Source organism: Rhopalosiphum maidis, chromosome 2 (genome assembly GCF_003676215.2).
Source record: "Rhopalosiphum maidis isolate BTI-1 chromosome 2, ASM367621v3, whole genome shotgun sequence".
Taxonomy (NCBI): domain Eukaryota; kingdom Metazoa; phylum Arthropoda; class Insecta; order Hemiptera; family Aphididae; genus Rhopalosiphum; species Rhopalosiphum maidis.
Genome location: NC_040878.1, coordinates 26,806,356 through 26,826,262, shown reverse-complemented (window position 1 = coordinate 26,826,262; position 19,907 = coordinate 26,806,356). Strand labels below are relative to the sequence as shown.

Sequence of the window (19,907 nt, the reverse complement as noted above, 5' to 3'; positions counted from 1 at the left end):
GATTGCTGATAAGGTTACGCCATGCTACTAATAAAAAACATTAGTTCAAAATATGAAAAATATTTATTATATTTCAGTTGGTATTTAGTGTTTTAAAAATAATTTGTATTTTGTATGAAATAGAATAACAAAATAGGACTATTAATTTTAGTATGCTTAAAATTTAAAACTTATAAGTTATAATCATTAAAACTAAGTACATAAATATTTTATAAACTAGGTAATAAGTTATAATTTAGAAGGTAAATAATAAATATCACAACAATATTAATGAAAAATTAATTTTTATTCTTATATATTTGGATTTTTTGGATTATTACCGTTTTCGACTAAAAATAATAGTTTAGGTTAGCCAAAACGATTGTATCAATTCATAATGTAAACATATCATTATATTTTAAGATATTATGTCCTATAATCAATATACAATTATCTTAAATTGTCTATTATTTTATTAATTAATACTATAAAATATTATATATTTACATAAAAACAATAAAAGATTTTTTTTTAAATTTAAATTTGTATTATTTAAATAAATAAACATAATAAAAACGTGTTTTGATTTTTAAAATATAATAAGTCTTCAGATTGCATTATCTGGCCATCCAGATATTGATTTATACTAGGCTAACGCTTGAAAGATGAACATTATTTAAATATAATTATATTTAAACGTTGTTCTAAAGTGACAAAACATCTTCAATATTTTAAAAAATCTTACAATTATCATCAAGCATTTTACCTACAATGCTTTTGGAGTTGCCACTTCTAATGTGATTGTGGGCAACGGTTTACGATCGCCTACCTTACGCATGATCGAGGAACTGTTTGATGACAGTGTTGACTTTGGAATTCCAGGTTTGATCACAGTTTTTACGGAAATTACACTTTTTACCGTCGCCGAATTTTCCACTGTCTTCATGGCGATCATTTCTGTTTGTTTTGGAGCAGACTTTGAGACTATATTTTCTACCGAAGGTCTACTCTGCATTTTTGTGTCTTCTTGTATCTCCACTACCTTAGTACTTGTTGTAATTCCAGACTTTTCTATAGAAGTTGTTGTCCTTACAGTAGTATGTGGGCTATCCAATGTTTTCATAGCGACTAATTCTACAGGACTTTTGTTCAAATCTACCGAAGTCGTTTTATTAGCTTGGGTATCTGCAGATTTAACTGCATCAGCCGCATCCATAGGGTTTTTTACGACCTTTAAGACTTCGGAAAATGTTGGTTTTTCTATAGTTTTCATGGCAATCATTTCTGTAGGTTCATTAGTTATTTTCGTATTTACTTGCGTCTCCATACCATTTACACGCGATGTGTCCACTACAGATTCGTCAACGAACTCTACGGGTATCGCACCACCGTCCGTAGGTTTTTCCATAGTTTTTATAACGATCATCTCAGCGGGTTTGACTTCCTTGATTTCTATAGTTTCTAATATTCTTACGGTAGTTATTTCATTTGATTTATCTTCAGTGTTCGAATCCTTTGTCTGGGTATCGTCGATTTTAATAATTTCGTCATTAGTAATTTTGTCTACTATTTTTACATCGGATGATACGCTCACGGGATTTTCTTCAAAATTTGTTGAAAGTGCATCAATTGTTTTAACGTCAGTCTTCGAACCTTTTGAAATGTCTGATGCCTGCAACCTTGTTACATCTGTAGATTTTTCTACTGTTTGTATCGCAACCATTTCTGTATTATTGGTTTCGACGGCACCGCCTACTATCGTAGGTTTTTCTACGGTTTTTACAGCTTCTATTTCAGACGAGTTAGCTGCGACACTATCTGCAGTTACCTCCAAATGAACTTTTTTCTCAAACGGACTTGGTGTTATAACTGCAGAATATAAGTCGCTACTTGTGGTGTTTAAACTATCGAGAGCGGTCGGAACATTTGTTTCAAACACGAGCGATGCAGCAGCCGCGGGTATTATATCCTGTAATTTTTCTTGGCTCGAAGTCGACGTTGAGTACAATTCTTCGTATCCCTGTGATGATGTCGGAAGATATGACGTTGACGGTAATTCGCTGTAGGGCACTTCTGGGTTAACCGTTGTTGTCATGCAGTTCACCGGTTTCTTGTGATGCTTTTTTTTCAATTTGACGCCGTTGCGGCGCCCTAATATTTGATACATCTTATTGTTATTCTGCAGTATACCTCTTTGGGCGAGCTCATCGCTCGGCAACAATACTATAGCGACATCGTCTACATCCACCTGTAAATTGAATTCACCGTGTTGCCTCTGGTCGTACGTGACCGTTGGAGCGGCCTGCAGTGCTCCACAGAAAACTGCTAAAATACAAACAATCCGCAACGCAACCACCATCGTGCTGTATAACTACACTACTGCAGCTCCTATATGATAGCTCGACAACGGTCGAGAACGTATTTTTTCCCCTAGCGCACTCACTGGCCATGTCTTTGTATAACCGGTAGTCGTAACAACAAACTGGAAATTACGGTTTAAATACATCGTGACGTACAGTGCACGGAACTTTAATTTTGCCTCTAGTTGAGTCTGTACGTACCTGTACCGTTATAATAATATTATAATATATTGCGTGTACACTGAATTGGTTAATTATATAGTTGTTTTGACCAGCATTGGTTGGGATTTAAAAAAAGTATTATTAGCATTTGGTTAGACGGTCATCGAACTTGCTCCTACATGATATTGACCTTTAACACATTACCGAGAAACGAGTAGGTGACAATTAAATACAAAACTCGTTCTTAAAATTATTAACTTGTTTGTATAATGTAGGTATGTAGTAAAACTCAAGTAGCATATTAACAATCATCACATAGGTATTTATAAATCTTAAGTATTAGCACTGCGCGAGAGAAAAAATTGTTTTAACATGAAAATTGATAAAGTTATTATGTATTAATATTTTTGTGAATTACAATATTCAATGATAAAAACTAAATTTAATTTTACTATACTAATATTAATATGAACTTTAATTCTATTTTGTATTTTAAAAATAATCAATTGTCTAGTGTTTAGTATCAAATTACTTTAATTTCATAAAAATTATGTCACATTTAAATATACTTGAAAATAAATTCATTTTATATTACGACCATGTAGTATATTTTATCATTACATACATATTTGCAGCAGTCTGCAGTTAACCTACGTATCCGTTACGAGTGCACGAAATCGTGATTTTTCTGTACTTGTTAACGGAGCCGAGTTATTATAATGTGTATATACATATTGTATTTTTATTATTCGGATCATCTTGCGTGAATTTCTGCGAATCAATTCGACAGTCATGAAAATGGTTGTCTGCATTTTATTTCACACGCTACTCATAACATTCCCAATCTTCTTATTATTATTGTAATATTTTTTATATTTTATTTTTTTCGTATTCCCACTGCAGTTACCCGTCAACAAGGTAAATTAACATACATTAATGTGTAAAACTTATATGACATAAGATAACTGCAACTTGTAATGTTTTAGTTATCACCATGTAATACCTAGGTATTTGTTTAATTATATTGCCGTCAAATTATTTAGCTAGTGGTGTGGTGCTATGGTCACACTTTTAAACTTATAAAACTAATGTAAACTGGAACAAATGCTTTTTAAATTCCATATTCATCTTGATCAGTTTCAGTGGTGGGTAATTGCTAGAAACGTTAAGTCGTCAAGACAATCATGCCAAACATAAGTACACATAAATGTATATTTACAGTGTTCCTACTTATAAATAAAAATAATAAACACAATACATATTACGTTGTAAACCGCGTTTCGATGTGGTATAATCGGATGACCGAATAAACAATTTTATTATTAAAATCATAACACATGAGTATAAAGTACTCAATACGAGATGACGGGTGTGACACAAATCATCGTATGTTGGGGTAAAAAAAAAGTCAAATGTTTACAACAATAACCAATATCGAAATCTGCTTGTCATCACATAAAATTGCTGGTTGTTTCATTTTTCTGTAGGTATGTAGTATGTAGAATAATTGATTATGTATTATTATTTATTATAATATTATAATACTGTAATATAGTTTATTGTAGTATTTATAATCAATAGTAGAATGTATATTATATTGTATATTATAGGTGGGGTACATATTATATTAGATAGAATATTCGTTCTCTGTTCGGACTGTTCGATGTTCCGGTATTTTATCTCATCTATTTTCATTCGAAGTCTTAGGCATTAATCATCACGTGTATATGTTGTATACTATTGGTGGTCATGTTCTTATAGATCAATCGAACGAATAATAATAATCTATGTTATCGGATATGTACTATATATTTAGCTAAAACTTATACTGTACGTATTTACCCATTATGATTGTCTACAATATATAGCAATATAGTAATTAGTTCGCTCATACGCAACCGAATATATTATGTGTTTAATGCATTCATCGTTTACAATGTTGTACCTGTCGATTACCACTTTTATACCTATGGAAAAATCAATTCCTACAAATGTTTGGTAAATGTAGAAAGTCGATTTTGGCCAAGTTCCAGCATGCACAGGGTTGTTGACTACATAGCGTTTTGTTATTTATATTTTATATCAAATTTAAACTTGAAGTAATTATATTAAAAAATATTTAAACCGTTAACGTTAAATATGTTTACATATTATAACATATTCAAGAATTTTTGTCTATACATATTTTTTTCCAAGAAATATTTCTATTTTTAACGGTTATTATTTATATTTTGTAAATAACGCATTTTTCTTAACTCGATAACATTTGCGTTCCTATTTTAATTTTTAACTGTTATAGTGTTATAGTGGTTGGAGTATAAATTGAAAAAAAAACCATTGTTCGAATAGATTTCCATCGAAATATAATCAACTTACGTGAGTATAGTTTAGACTTGACCGTCGTTGTTAAACCAATAATATCATACATTTATATTTTATATATACCTAATTTTTTTTCTTTAACTAGAATTCCTCACGTACATTGGACGGTTGTGTGACGATTTTTTTTACTCTCTGCCATTATTTCTATATATATTCTTATAGTATATTTGGTCACGATTCATTTACTAAACAAGTAAATCGAAAACTCATTGTCGGTTAACGCACACTTACAGTTATAGTCATTACATGGTATAAAAAATGATCAGACGATGAAGACGTTTTTTCATTATTCTCTTTCAATAATTCATAATATATAATTTATTCATATAAACTATAATACATTTAAAATGCAGTTGTTTATTTGTCAAGATATTATAAACATAAATTGTTATACTTAATATAGTTGTACTTAATTTTTTTAATCTAATCGACAAGAATATATTTTTCTTGATCTTTATATATAAAAACAATTTAGATATACAATATATGGACAATTAGGGTTTATAGAGGAAGGTGTATAATAAACACAGAAATACGAAATACTATAGTAATTATACATACATTTGAAAGCTAAGTAGCTAAAGAGCAACAATTTTTTTCACAATGATATTGAATATGCATACCCGTAAACGCAGAAAATTAGAAAAGTATAAAAATATATTTTTTTTAATACATTTCTATGATATAATTTCGTAAGTTTTGGTATTTTATTTGTAATTAATTATTTACGAGTATTAATTGATTCTGATGTGTATCTATTGGATCATGAACAATATATAATATACATATAGGTATCTAATTCATATTGTGGAAGGAATTTTGTAGAAATTTGCAATTTGAATACAATATGTAATTAGGTTCTAATTACACATCACTAGGGGGCTCCGTTGTGTACAATCCGAATCCCATCGTAGGCGAAACACACCTAGAACTTGTGGCTTGACTATATATATATATGTAAGCCGATTGATTCGTCTACTGTTCGCCATGAAATATTCCACAAAGAGAAATAATTTGTACAATAATGTCCGAGTTTCCGAACGGAACAACAAAATCACAGTTTGAAACGCATTGAAGTTTGGCCCACATTTCAAACGGCAACGTGGCAGATTTCGGTACGTGATAAAATATATATACATATTGATGTATGTATGATGATTCAAAGTATTTGTTCCGGATTCGATCAACTACAAAATATCATTACATAGAATACTAGGTATATGTATATTGCTTTTAGATTTAAAATAACTCTTGGTAGCGTGGCCACTGAGATAGATTTATGTATAATATTTATATAAATATGGATTAGATGAAAAATAAAAATAGGTAAATTGTTAGCAAATACGATAATATATATATATATATATATATATTATATACAATGTTAAAATATACTTAAGTCTGTTTATTAGATAGGGGCAACGATGAATTTGATAGTGGCGGAGAAATAGTTGAAGTTTTAATTCGTCAGTAATTCTGGAAGTTGAGAATTTTAAAATAATTTGTATTTAAAAATATTACGAATAATACAGTATAAACTCGAATCTATTAAAAAAAATAATAACCAATGTTGGTGGTAGCAGATTCGTTACATTTCCAAATAGTTAATATATTAAGTTAGTCAAAAGTTCAACGTATCTCAACCCAAGCTTGATGTTTAGTAATAAGATTAACCAAGTTTACGTATAATATTATGGTAAGATAGTATAAGTATCGTGATACATATTATATATATTAAAATATGTATAATGTATATTGTATAGGTATGGATGTAAGACACTAAGAACTGTTAATTGTATACTCGTATGTAGGTACAACGATTTAATCTCTTTTCATAATATTTTTTTGTACATCATTGCGACCGCAGCGGGGTATCTGAACGCGAAAGTCATTGACACGATTTAAAACCATAGGGAATATACAAGAGAAGAGACGATAAGAAAATAGATATAGAGAGAGTGGTTACACTCTCTGTATGTACAATATGAATCATATGATGTTTTGTACAAGTACAATTAGAAAATATAATTATTTCTAGATAAGTAAATGTAAATACATATATTTCTAAAAAAATCTTATAGTATAATATTCTTTGCGAATAAAATTAATGAGTATCAAACGTCCAAATATGACACCAGTGGAACCAAAATAAAAATAAGTTAAATTATAAAACTTTAAACAGACGAACAAAAGAATTTGAAATCATCATATTTAATGCGTACATTAAATTTGTAATACATAAAATCGAATGCATTAAGATGATTATAAATTATAGTTATTTTTTTTATGCACGCGTATAAAGAAATTTCCTATTTATGTGCTGAAAGGTTTCAGCTCCCCTTGAAGTTTTATAAACATTTATTTTATTTTATAATTTGTTGGTATAATGTCTAGTTCAAGTATCGTATTGGAAAATAAATATTTAAAAATGATTACATATTATAATATATAGATATATAAATACCACTCAATAATATAATATTATACACACTTATTATACTTGCGATGTTGCACAATATATCATACCAACTTTATTATTTTAAATAAATTGTTAAAACATTTATTCAATGGTTCAATATCAATGTATTCTATAGGCCATCAAAATAAAACGATACTTGTTGACATCATATTTATTGTGTCCAAGTATATTCCAAAATACAAATTGTACCATTTTGTAGCCTAAAATTATAATTTGGAACCTTATTAGAAAAAAAATATATTATTATATATCATTCAACTTTATAAATGCTTTACCTTTTTTTTGCAAATAATAATATTTTTTCTAATTTTTTATATTTAGCTTTTATTTTTTGTGGCTAATTGTAGTTTTTTATGCTAAAAGGTCAAGCTCAAAATTTGCTTGTTAAATAAAACTATTTTTATATTTTGTGAAACTACAATTTGTCGACGAATTGGAACTTTTTCCATTTTTACTGGAGACTGGTTTCCGTGTCAAGCTAATCGAGTGTCGGCCAACGGGCCCGAATCAAAGCTCCCTAGCCTCAAAAGAGATCTACGTTTGCCTGTATGTGTTGTCTCCGTCTTAAAATGTATAACATAGCAAATTTGTGTTTAGTAATTTTAGTGTTGTGTTATTAGTTCTATAATATTGAGTAAATTGACCTATTATATCAAACTTAAAAAAAATATATTATCTGTTTCTATGTCGATTTATTTTTCGTATTATAATTTTTAAACGAAATAATATAACCTGTATTATGGAAATTTAACAATTTAAAAATATATTATTATATGTACTATGTATATATTGCATCGCACGGTATAATAACTCACAAACTATTTGCTCTAATTTTGATTCCGATACACAAACATTAAAAAAAAAAAAAATCGTCTGCATAAAATTTCATATTAAAAATAAGAATGATCTCATTAAAAAAAAAAAGCTTGTATGAGAAAACTCTTCGAATAACGCCGTAAAAAAAGATCACAATCAATCAGTTTAACAACGCCATTATTGAAGTACCTGATACGTTTTGAAACTTAAATATTCTAAAAATCCAAAGTCGAATAAATGCATTATTAAAAGATAAAACAGGGTTGAGCGTGATAAGTGAATCGCCCTGTATAATAAATTACTGCGTCGCGGTCGAGGTCGCTGCAGCTCTGCAAAGCGATATTGCGGGTCGGCGTACCGCTGCTCGAACTGGTCGGCCGGATTGCAGCTATATTATAGTGGTGATGATACGGACCGCGAGCCACCGCAGGTCGCAGGGGCGGCTCAATTCTCAGTCGCGTTTCAGACGCTGTGCGGACCACTCATTTGCCGATATCCTTACATGTAACAGTGTTGTAATATTGTTGTTTGCCTGCTACAGCGCAACGACAACAATATAATATTATTGGTACAGGTGGCGTATCGTACACAGCACCGTTGTCGAAAATATTGTGACAGTTTATTATATAATACCTATATCGTCTGTGCTGCAGCTGCGGCATGCAGTACTCGCAGCGACGGTGGTGCACCGCCACGGTCTCGGTGCTAGTGCTGTCCGCACTGGTGCTGTTGGCGCACGGCGCCACGATCAAGTTCGACCAGAGCCAGACGGGCGACTACAATCTGCAGATACATCTGAAGAACATCGAATTGTACGCTGTTTTTGACGACTCAGGCGGTAACGACGACGAAGTGAGCGAAATACATTATCAGCTATGTACCTAACATCCATAACATGTCGTATTATATTTACAGTTTTGGGAGACCGGGACATTATAATATTTTCGGTTTAGGTTTAGTTTTTAGAGAAGCGCAACGATTTCGGTTTTAGTTTCGGAACGGTCCTCGCACGAACCATTACTTTTTATACGGAAAAATGATAGCTTATTTATATATATATAGGTATTATGCATTGGAATTAATTACGCAAAAGGTGGGGGTTTCTATAATTTTTTTTGATTTTGAAAGTATTTTCCGTTAACCAATCAAAACTTTAGATCCACATCCACATATATCTCTAAAATAAAAATGTTTGAATAAAATACCAATTTCAACTAGTTTTTATATACCTATATATAACTTAAATCTGGTTCACAGCTACGTCGTCTGTCAAGTCGTGTCTAAAAATTGAGCTCGTTCTAAATCTAGAAATTTCTTGCTAGATCATGGTTAGTAAATTTCGAATAATATAATCACAAGTCATAACGGTCCATCAGTATAAGATAATAGATGGCATACAATACAGTGGTTGTCGTATCTGTGAACATGGCTTTGTAGTTTGTACGTGAATAAAAATATATAAAATAAAAACGACCAATCATGTGGAAAAATACTTTTGTATTTTTCTAATGTATTTAAATAAAGATTTAGGTTTTAATACTTTGAATAGGTATACATAAAAAAGTTGTTCGTTGGTAAGTGCATAATAACTTGAAAACAGATGAACCGATTGGACTCATTTTTTTTTTTTTTAATGTTCGCAATAATCTATATAAAGTTTTTACGAAAAGAAAAATTGGAAAAATTATTCTTTAAAATGTGTTAAAGTTTGCCGGGTCAGCTATAAAATATAAAAATGTTTGTATAAGCTAAACCACATTTGACGGTCAGCTATTACTATTATAAAGTTTAGATTATTTTTGGTACGATTCCAGTCTTAGATTTTAAACTTGAGAGGTGATTTTATTGTTATCGTCATTGTACATTATATATTGTAATAATAAAATATATAGGTAACATGATGAGAAATACCTATCAACTATAATTGTCGGTTCGAATTGATGGGCTTTGATAACAATATAGTTATAGAATAGCAAATTAATAGTAATTAGTAACGCATTTAATTGGCGGCCTATACTATTGCATCTGTTTATAATATTATATTATTGTCTCTAAATTCACATAATGAAGACAAACCGCTGTTGGATGTTGTGATTAGACTGTATCATTGGGTGATTTCTCTAATTCAAATTGTTTAAGCCATATGTATGTATAGATAAATTTCCCTCAGAGACTTAAACGCGTTGTTTTATACAGACAATTTATTTTTATTATTCTCAATGATATTGTGAGTTTTTGAAGACAGACATAATTTTGAAACATAACTAAAACTAGTAAATACCTTCTATATCAATAAAAAAAGTATCGTTTCATTTAATATTATATTATTATTTTTGTTTTAAAACCATATTTTTCGATTAAGTGTAGGTATTTTTATATATGATAGATATTATACACTTCGTGTACTTATAAAGAAGATATTAAGTACGGATTACGATAGTGGTAGATATTTAATTTAAAGCAATAAACGTTTTAGGCGTTTTTTGGCGTTAAACTTTTAAAATACTGAACATTTATAGCTAATTAATGTGTGTCACTTTTCCCAAAGAAAAGTATTTTTAAGAAATACAGTAAGATCCCGTTACAACAAACTCCAGGGAACCGAATTTTTTTTTCGTTACAACAGAACTTTTGTTGTAACGAAAATTCGAATAAGCTCTTTATAAGCCCTGTTTTTCGGCAGGGGACTTCTTTGACTTTCGTTATAACGGGATTTTTCTTTGCATTGGTATTCATTGTAACGGGAATTTAATGTATTGTAGATTTTTATGATATGTTTTAAATGGTTCTTTATAATAATATACAGATAATAAAATAATCTCAGAGTTTTTATTTTTATTTTATAGAGTGTAGAGTGTAAAACCATAGTATCATGCATATTTAAAGTTGATTTCTGTTCGTATATATTACATAATATAGTGCATTATTCAGTTTATTCAGTTTATTTATTTATCTTGTACAGTTTATTGAGTTGGTAAAGTCTAATAATTAAACTATGTGATTATATTGTGATTTTTACATAACTTTACATCACATTGAAGTTGTAGCCTTGTATAGGTATATAACTATACAATTTTAAAACGTTTAGATACATATATTAGTATAAAGATTAAAGATTACTTTTCTACTAATTTCTAATTTTAAATGTATAATATTACTATATAAATATATCTATATTTTAAGATATTTTCAGTCTATGGCGTGCTCAATTTTTTTGAAAGGGGAGGAATATTCATTTTTGACTTGTTACAGATCCTAAATTTTTTTTCATGTAGATAATAAATCATTACAAAAAATTGAAAGGGGAGATACCCTGATCCCCCCTCATGAGCACTCCACTATTTCAGCGTACTTCAAAAACTGGTAATACTTACATACTTCTTAAATCTCCAATTGAATTTTTGTATATTATATTTTTTTATATTGTTATAAGTTACAAAACATTTTATTTTTTTGATAACAATTAATTTATTACTAAACTTTTTGAACTAAGCTAATCAATCACTTGAAAATAATAAATTAGTTTTAAATTTATTAATTTATTACTAAAGAATTAATACAGCTTTAATACAACTTTGACCAACGATGCCAAAACGTGTCTCAGATTTAGTTCATCGTAAAATAAGGTTAGATGCACCTAATCTAACCTATCATAAACTATTTCCGATGTTAATTTACCCAATCAACAAACTAACAAAAATAATATGTATTCGAAAAATTGATAGTTATAATTATAAATTTGTATTTACAAAATATATATACTGATATTTTAATTATATGAATAATGAATTAATAAATATTAAAAACTGTATTTAAAACTAATTTAATTAGAAAAATGACATTAAAAAAAATATTGACATTTAAAGAGATCACCTATCAATCTATCCGTCAAACACGTTTATACAATGCTGAATACACCTAACATATAGTTATATGATTTTTACCTAGTATGAAGACTTACCTGACTACACGGACACACTTGAAGGTCCGACCAAACCACCGCAGAACGCATCCACTACTTATGCTCCCACATCGAGCACTGCGGCAACTGCAGCGGCGGTCGTAAGTACGAGTTCACCTGCACTGGCGTTGTTGGACCCTTATTCGCAGTCCAATAGTGATAAGATTGTTCAGATGGTCGAGGCGTTGATTGCTAGCAATGGAAACACTTCTGACTTACCTACCGAACAGCCGCTATTGTCACCAAACGTCGTCACGACATCGTCGTCGCCACCGGCGTCCGGTCAGTCTCTACCAGCCGTCGCTACAGCTTCCGCTGCTGCGTCTGCGACCGCGACTGTGACAAACAGCACGGTAAACCGAAAGTGTGGACCCGGATATTTCAGGGACCCGATGGGCCGGTGTCGGCGCATCCGAAAACCACATTTACCGTAAGAATAGCATATATATATAAACTAACTAGTATAAAAATACTTATATTCAAAATACATCATATTACCTATAATATTGTTACTATATATAAGTACATAAAATAAGCTGCTCCCTATTAATTATCCTATAAATTTGTAGGCTACAAATTACAATATATAAATTAAAAATAAGTCTATAAACAAGCTAATTTTCTTTTTAGTTGGTACTTATAATGATAAATTGTTATATGCACCAGTACCTATATAAGTCAAATTATTTTCTGTTTTAAATTATGATTACCTAATGTAGTAATGTTTGGCAACATAATATTTGTTTTTATATTTAGGTATGTATGTACAGGATAATTTACCAAGCATGCTCACACCTTAACCTCTATGTTTTTTTAAAAAAGTTATGTATTTAATTAAAATTCTAATTTTCAGTCTTGGGTGTTCCCAATTTTTTTTTAATGAGAACTTCACCTTATGATTTGTTTTATTTGAATGTTGATGGTATAGTTACCTAAATTCGAAATTCTATTACTAGTAGTTTTTGAGTTATACTTATTAAATTTCAAGTTCCGAGGATAATGTCCAACATGCATAATACAGTTTGATACTTAGGTACCAATGTCATTAAAATAATTAAATGATTTAATATTATACCTATACTCAACTATATTTTATTACAATGAATTTATTATAGTGATGGGTCGAACTGTTCGAATTTCGAACCGAACTGTTAAACATCTTTTTATGTTCGAAAATCGAACTTGAAAATATTTATCGAACAGACTTACTGGTCACGATAGTTCAAAGACCAAATATTTGTACAATTCTTCAAAAGTTATTTAAAAAAAATAAAAATCGATAATGATTATTTAGAAATAATTAGACTATAAGCAATAGAAAATTATAAGCTGTAACGGGCACGTTATGTATCATTTATAATAATAATGATAAAAACTATTGAGTTCGAGTTCTACTAGAAATGATTCTAGGTTTGGTTCGAGTTCGAACAAATAATGTAGTTCGGTTTAAGTTTAGTTCGATTTAAAAAATCAGGGTTCAACCCATCACTTGAATCATCCTTATATTTGGTATACATAAAATTAAATAAATCGGATAGGTACTCTTTATTCATATTTTGATTTATGTGTATTAAAAACTTAAAAAAAAAATGTAAAACAATTTAAAGGAGGTAAAAATGGGTATTTTTATTTGAAATATGCTCGATGCTCCTACCTATATATACCTAATAGATACATTTAAAAATTCTATAAGACTAGAATTTGAATAAATGTTTCTATTATTATTTATTACCTAAATGTTAAAATATGGTAGGTGATCACTGACCATGATTTGTTAGGTATTTACTTAATATGATCTAATATCGAAGTATTTGATTCAAAGTACATCATCGTAATAAATGATAATGTGCACATTTAGTCAAATGAGCTGATATAAATAGGAGTTACCTATGTTAGGTATATTGTATTATGATTTATGAGTAGCTACAGTAATCTTGTACATGTACATGATGATGTTAATGTACAGCGTTTCCGTGAACCAATCGTAACGGTTTCTGCGAGCACTTTTCGTGTTTGTACGGTATATCTACTATATTATTATTAAAATCGAATACCGGCTTCACAATATTATATGATTAGTTATACCGTTTTGTCGGCTAGCTACACCTACACGATTAACATTGTATACCGTATAACACGCGTACATAATATAGGTATTATTTAGAGGTAACAATTCAAGTACCTACCTATGTGACAATAACACAATATCTTTAAAAATCATTTATCGCTGCACGAAACCACTTTGAATCGTAATAAACTAGATGACAAGTATCTTGTATCTATCTATAGTAAAGCGAACGTAATTATGGTATTTTTATATAATATAATGATGTACAAATACACAATGTTCTTGCGTTTCTATAAAACAGGGTTCGGATGAAATTATATGACTTGCAAAGTAGGTATAGTTAATGTGGCTAATGTTATATTATGAGCTAACTGATACGTTATTATAATTTATTGTTTATTTGATTGGTGTTCGCGTGGCATGACTTTAATTTTTTTTTGTCTGAAGGTTCATTCTCCATGCTGACATGCTGCGTCTGGAGTCTGGACGCTGCAGGGAAGACGCGTACCTCTGCCTATATGATAATATTGTTTTTAATACGATATAGGCGTCCATATAATACCTACAATATGCATTAACATTATTTGTCATCCGATTGTATTTATTGACTTTGCGAATTCGTTAATTCGTGTACCTATTAGTAGTAAGTCGTAAACCACCCCCACGCCGTTATTATAGAAATGTCTGCAGTTTCGGAGTTGATAATTCGTGATTTTTTTCTATTACTTTTAAAGTTTTCCTGACAAAATCATCTAAAAGTAGGAAATACAATTACAAATTCGTGATTATAACACTGTACTGTCGCATTATTAATGTATGTTTAAAAATTGTACATCTAATTTGTTTTACATTTATAGATTTTTACAAATGGTTCATACTCCAGGAGTGATAAAGTCATTCCAACCACAGCAAAGGACCACCGAAGATGTCAGTGTGATGAAAAATTAATAAAAAAACATACAGACTAAATTAATTTAGTTTCAATTCGCTGATAGGCTGCTATAAACGAATTATGTCTTAATATTTATTGTTTATTTTTAATCATACCTACTTATACCTAAGAGTTTATATATATTATTATATTTAATGGCATGTAATATATAGAATTTATAAAAAAAAAATTATGTTATACACATTATATTTTTTGAAGTTTAACATCCAACATCCAACCTTATTCATTTAATGTTCTCCAAAAAATAAATGGTGGAAGAGATGAACGTTACATAATATGTAATGTAATTGATGTATTAATCATATTTAAACAATCACCCATTTATTAAAAAAAAAAATAAGACTTAAAAACAGAATCACATTGTTTATGAATAATTACATTTTTACAACTAATAATTATTTCATTTATTCAACAGCTTATCTAATATCAACATTACTAAGAACATATAAATATTATACAAATATATATTGTGTTACCATTTAAATTGACGATTTTCCTATATGTTACATTTCATTCTAAATTCTAACTGTAATCTGTATTCCTTGTTACATATCAGTGGCGACTATCCTGTGACCGATATGTTGTTTTAGCAATACTGATGAGCAGATGGTCATAATTAGATGTGGGGTGACTAATATAATTATTTATTATATAATGACTCATTATGATATACTATAGTGATTCATTTTACAAAAAAATCATCCAACATAACTCAAAATTACTTACAAAAAGTTGTGCATATGTTTGATGTTTGAAATTATAAACAAATTTGAATTTCAATGGCTCACAATAAAATGTAATTGACTTGAGTAATACTTAAATTATTTTTAATTCCACTAAAAAAAAAAAATTTAAGAAAATATAGACGTATGTTATCCTAATACCTTTTGATTGAACGTTGATGTTTTGGTGTAGTTGGTTAGTTGGCAGTGCTTATGGCTAAGTAGAAAACATAGGAATGATTTTTATTCAATTTTTATAATTTTAACTAAATACAGTCATCTTTTATAAGCAGATAGTCAGAACTTCAGAAGTGTCCTCAGAAATATCCTCAGTAACACATATCATTTTGAGGATCGCCGCCACTGTTACATATATTTAATTCATATAAAGTTTTTACTTTTTTAACTATAAGGACACATTAAATATTGCTAAAATAAATTATATTAACTTCCTTTAATAATCAAATAAAATATACATAATTATAATTTGTGGTTTAGAATCAAAACACCCATCAAATTATAATAATTAAAAAAAAAAAAAAATGCTTACTAATAAAGAAAAATTACATTTAACGCATACTATTAAAACAATATAAAAACAATTTCTTAATTGATTTTAGGATAGGTAATTATCTTCTGAGTTTACAGCCAAGGCTCTTTTCTTTATAGTTAATCTTTTTTGTTGCAGATCTACTAGGCCTTCCTGAAGAGATTGAATCATTAATACCTGATGTGTTGCTTGATTCGCTTGATCGTTTAGCACGTTTTCGACATGTTATGTTTCTCAGCATACTTGAATCAATAGGAGATAATAAATCACTTTGTTGTACTTCAGTTTCATTAAATGTATTATCTACACTACCAATTGTAGTAGAAGCAGTCATTGGTATATCAGCTTGAATTTTATTTGGAGTGTTTAATCTAGAACTATTACCATATTGTGTCACACTAGTATTGTCATTAGAATATTGGATTTGATTTTCTTGAGTATTCAACCAACTTGAGTCTTCAACATTTTCATTTAGTTGATGTTTAGGACTATCATTAGGAACGGCTTTGGAGTTTTTCAACATAGCAGCGACATCTTTTAATCTTACATATGGTTCCACATTAAGTTTGCTGTGTGGTGAACTTCTATAACTAGATCTTCTTGGCTTTACTGGAGTTTGTTCAGAACTAGAATTAGGACTTTCAATGATAGGTGACATGTCAAATTGTTTTATTGTAACAGTTGATTGAGTAATACCATGGATCATAGGTCGTACAGTTTCAGTTAGTTTTTCTTTCTTTTCTTTATTAAAATTGTTGACCTCACATTTACTCATTTCATGTACAATTTCTAACATAGATGGGATGCATTGCGACATAGTTACTAATGAAGGTATACAGCTTTGTATAGTCTGTTCTAGTACACTAAGTTTTCTACGCATAATATTTTGCATTGCAGTTAATTGAATATTTGAATTTCGAATAGTGTTATTTTGATTTTCCAATTCCAATTTCTGCAATAATAAACTATTTCTAGTGGTTGACAATTGTTTATTTTTTTCTGATAAGTCTTCAATACGCTTACGTAAATTTTTATTGATTATCATAAAGTGATTAAGTTTTTTGATGAAAATGTTATTACTTGACTTGTTTCGATTTCGAACTAATACTGCTTTGGGTGCCATGGTAAAGCAATATTCAAATACTTATTAAATTTGTTTAAGACCTAAAATTAAAAAAAACATACTTAAAGTTAAAAAGTTTCAAAAAAATAGTACATATTAAACATGTGTTAATAAATGTTGAAGTATAGGAATATTGTATAAAATTATTTTAGGTATTTTGAGACAGACAAGTTATGATTACTCTAATTAACTTATGTATAGGTACTAGGTACTTAAAGTATTAATAATTTAATAATTAAAATTCTAATAATACTTAGATAAGTTTGCCTTATTAATGAATGAATCATGAATATTTAACATTTTTATTAAGTACAACACAAACTCGAATAAAATGTTTTTTTATATATAATTATAGAAATATAGGGATGATAATGATGAAAATAAAATTATGATACTAATAAATAGAGACATAGAGTGGAAAACTTATAAAAATAATAATTAAAATGAATAACCATAATATGAACATATTGTATGATATTTTTTAAAGGAAACATATACATAATTGTTTATTTGACAAAATAAAATTGTGAATGTCAATTTGTTAATATTTTGAAGAACAATTTATCCATAGGTCGAAATATCTAGAATAAATGTTATAGTATTTATAAATTATATTAATATTCAATGTGACATAATAGTATAATCAAATGGGGAAGCTCTATTTTTTAAATTACTCACATCCCAGTCATTTGTCTCAATTTAACATGTTTTAAGTTCTTATAATACATATTGTTATGTTTGAGAATGCATATTTAAAACTAGATATATGATATATCTATATTATAGGTAAATATTTAGTAATTTAATATTCAAAAAGTTAAAATCAAAGCTATAGAATAGAAACATCAGAAATCAATAATTTTGAAATGTTATCTTATATCAATAATTAGACAATAATTACGTTGAACAATTTAATATTATTTAAAGATTAAAAAAAAAAAATTTTTTATAATTTTTTATTAATTATGTAACGTTTTGTCATTAGTCTAGTTTTTTTTTTTTTTAATAATATACTTGTAAAAAAAATTAAACGTTGAACAATTTTACTACCGTATTTAAGCTTCTTTAATTATTAACATTTTAAGAATAAGATCACTCACCTACAATATTGAACGTGTTTGGATCACAACATTCACAACCGACGATAGAGAGAACCGGAAAAGAATGATAATGTTAATAAAATTGTAGTTACTTATTATTATTAAATTATACACAAATAGATTATAAAAAATATTCTTGATTAGTAACTACGTAACTGTCTATTTAAATGTTAATTTACTATTAAGTGTAGTCCTTGCAAAATAAGTCAATAAGTACTACACCACTGACTAAATTAACTATTAGAGAGTAGACTTAAATAAAATAAGTAATAATTAAAAAGTGATTAGTGGTGCACTTAGGTGAATATAATAATATAATTGAATAACAGAAAAAACATTTAAGATTGAGACCTGAGTAGACATGAATATTGATTAAAAACTACAGATTAGGAAGTATCGATAAAGGAAATCTTTATCCATGAATAACCTATAGCAAACGGTCTTTGATTATAGCACATTTCAAACGTAAACAATGTCGAACGGGGTTACAACTGAATTTTAAAAACGACACGAGATCGCCAGACAGAATTACCCACAGTCCTTCAAGACACATTGACACATTGTGTATTTATGTCAAAACCTGATCATTGTCCAAAAAATGAACGTTAAATGACGTTAATTTTTAGTAAAACAAATACATTTTGTGTATAATTTTTATTGTTTAGTTATATTAAGTGAACAAATATTTTTAATGTCATTTTTGAAGTTTTGTAATATTATTATTTATTAATGCATTAAATCGGCTCAAATAAGTCATTATTCTTATTTTTTAGGACATGAAATCCGCGCTCAAGTAATCTATTACTACTAATTAAGGTTATTTTATAAATGTTCATTTTGTAATATCTAAATGCACTAAATGGCTGTAGTTGTAGCGTTGAGCTCAGTGGCGCCAAACAGACTTTTTTTGTGAAGCGAAATTTAAATTTTTTATCTAAACTACCCACAAAATGTGTATGATAAATCTATTTCATTTAAGAAGTGAAGCGATTGCTTCACTACATGCCATATGAGTTTGACACCAATGGTGGTTGAGCTAATGTGTAAATGGGTATTTAATGAATGATTGGTTTGTATTTTGTTTGATTTGTCAACGATGGTTTAGCATCTTTTACGTAGATGTATGTAGTTTTAAACTACTAGTTTATAGGATCTCAAAAGTTAAAATTCAGATTTTAGAATTTAAAACTTTGGACTTTGAATGGTAACGGCGGTTATAGTGGTCGAAAAAAAAATGTGAGAACGCGTATTGC

The 19,907-nt window shown here is 28.8% G+C and overlaps 3 protein-coding genes across 3 annotated transcripts; 1 reads left to right on the top strand and 2 right to left on the bottom strand.

The window, feature by feature from the left end:
- Nucleotides 1–349: 349 nt before the first annotated feature.
- Nucleotides 350–2,373, bottom strand: LOC113553091. Its single transcript, XM_026956237.1, has one exon. The coding sequence runs from the start codon at nucleotides 2,336–2,338 to the stop codon at nucleotides 746–748; it is 1,593 nt and encodes a 530-aa protein (XP_026812038.1). The 5' UTR covers nucleotides 2,339–2,373; the 3' UTR covers nucleotides 350–745.
- Nucleotides 2,374–8,638: 6,265 nt separating this feature from the next.
- Nucleotides 8,639–15,317, top strand: LOC113554607. The gene is made up of 3 exons (XM_026958523.1): nucleotides 8,639–9,030; nucleotides 12,127–12,569; nucleotides 15,065–15,317. The coding sequence occupies exons 1-3, from the start codon at nucleotides 8,839–8,841 to the stop codon at nucleotides 15,153–15,155; spliced, it is 726 nt and encodes a 241-aa protein (XP_026814324.1). The 5' UTR covers nucleotides 8,639–8,838; the 3' UTR covers nucleotides 15,156–15,317.
- Nucleotides 15,318–16,393: 1,076 nt separating this feature from the next.
- Nucleotides 16,394–19,032, bottom strand: LOC113553519. Its single transcript, XM_026956888.1, has 2 exons — nucleotides 18,655–19,032; nucleotides 16,394–17,595 (listed from the first exon to the last, which is right to left on the bottom strand). Exon 2 carries the CDS (start codon nucleotides 17,552–17,554, stop codon nucleotides 16,511–16,513), a length of 1,044 nt encoding a protein of 347 aa, XP_026812689.1. The 5' UTR covers nucleotides 17,555–17,595; nucleotides 18,655–19,032; the 3' UTR covers nucleotides 16,394–16,510.
- Nucleotides 19,033–19,907: the final 875 nt, after the last annotated feature.

Excerpts from the sequence above, each read along its gene's own strand:
- LOC113553091 (XM_026956237.1), bottom strand. The coding sequence starts at position 2,338 with ATGGTGGTTGCGTTGCGGATTGTTTGTATTTTAGCAGTTTTCTGTGGA.
- LOC113554607 (XM_026958523.1), top strand. The coding sequence starts at position 8,839 with ATGCAGTACTCGCAGCGACGGTGGTGCACCGCCACGGTCTCGGTGCTA. Across the intron at positions 9,031-12,126 it reads CAGGCGGTAACGACGACGAA|TATGAAGACTTACCTGACTA; the intron begins GTGAGCGAAATA and ends ATTTTTACCTAG. Across the intron at positions 12,570-15,064 it reads ATCCGAAAACCACATTTACC|ATTTTTACAAATGGTTCATA; the intron begins GTAAGAATAGCA and ends TTACATTTATAG.
- LOC113553519 (XM_026956888.1), bottom strand. The coding sequence starts at position 17,554 with ATGGCACCCAAAGCAGTATTAGTTCGAAATCGAAACAAGTCAAGTAAT.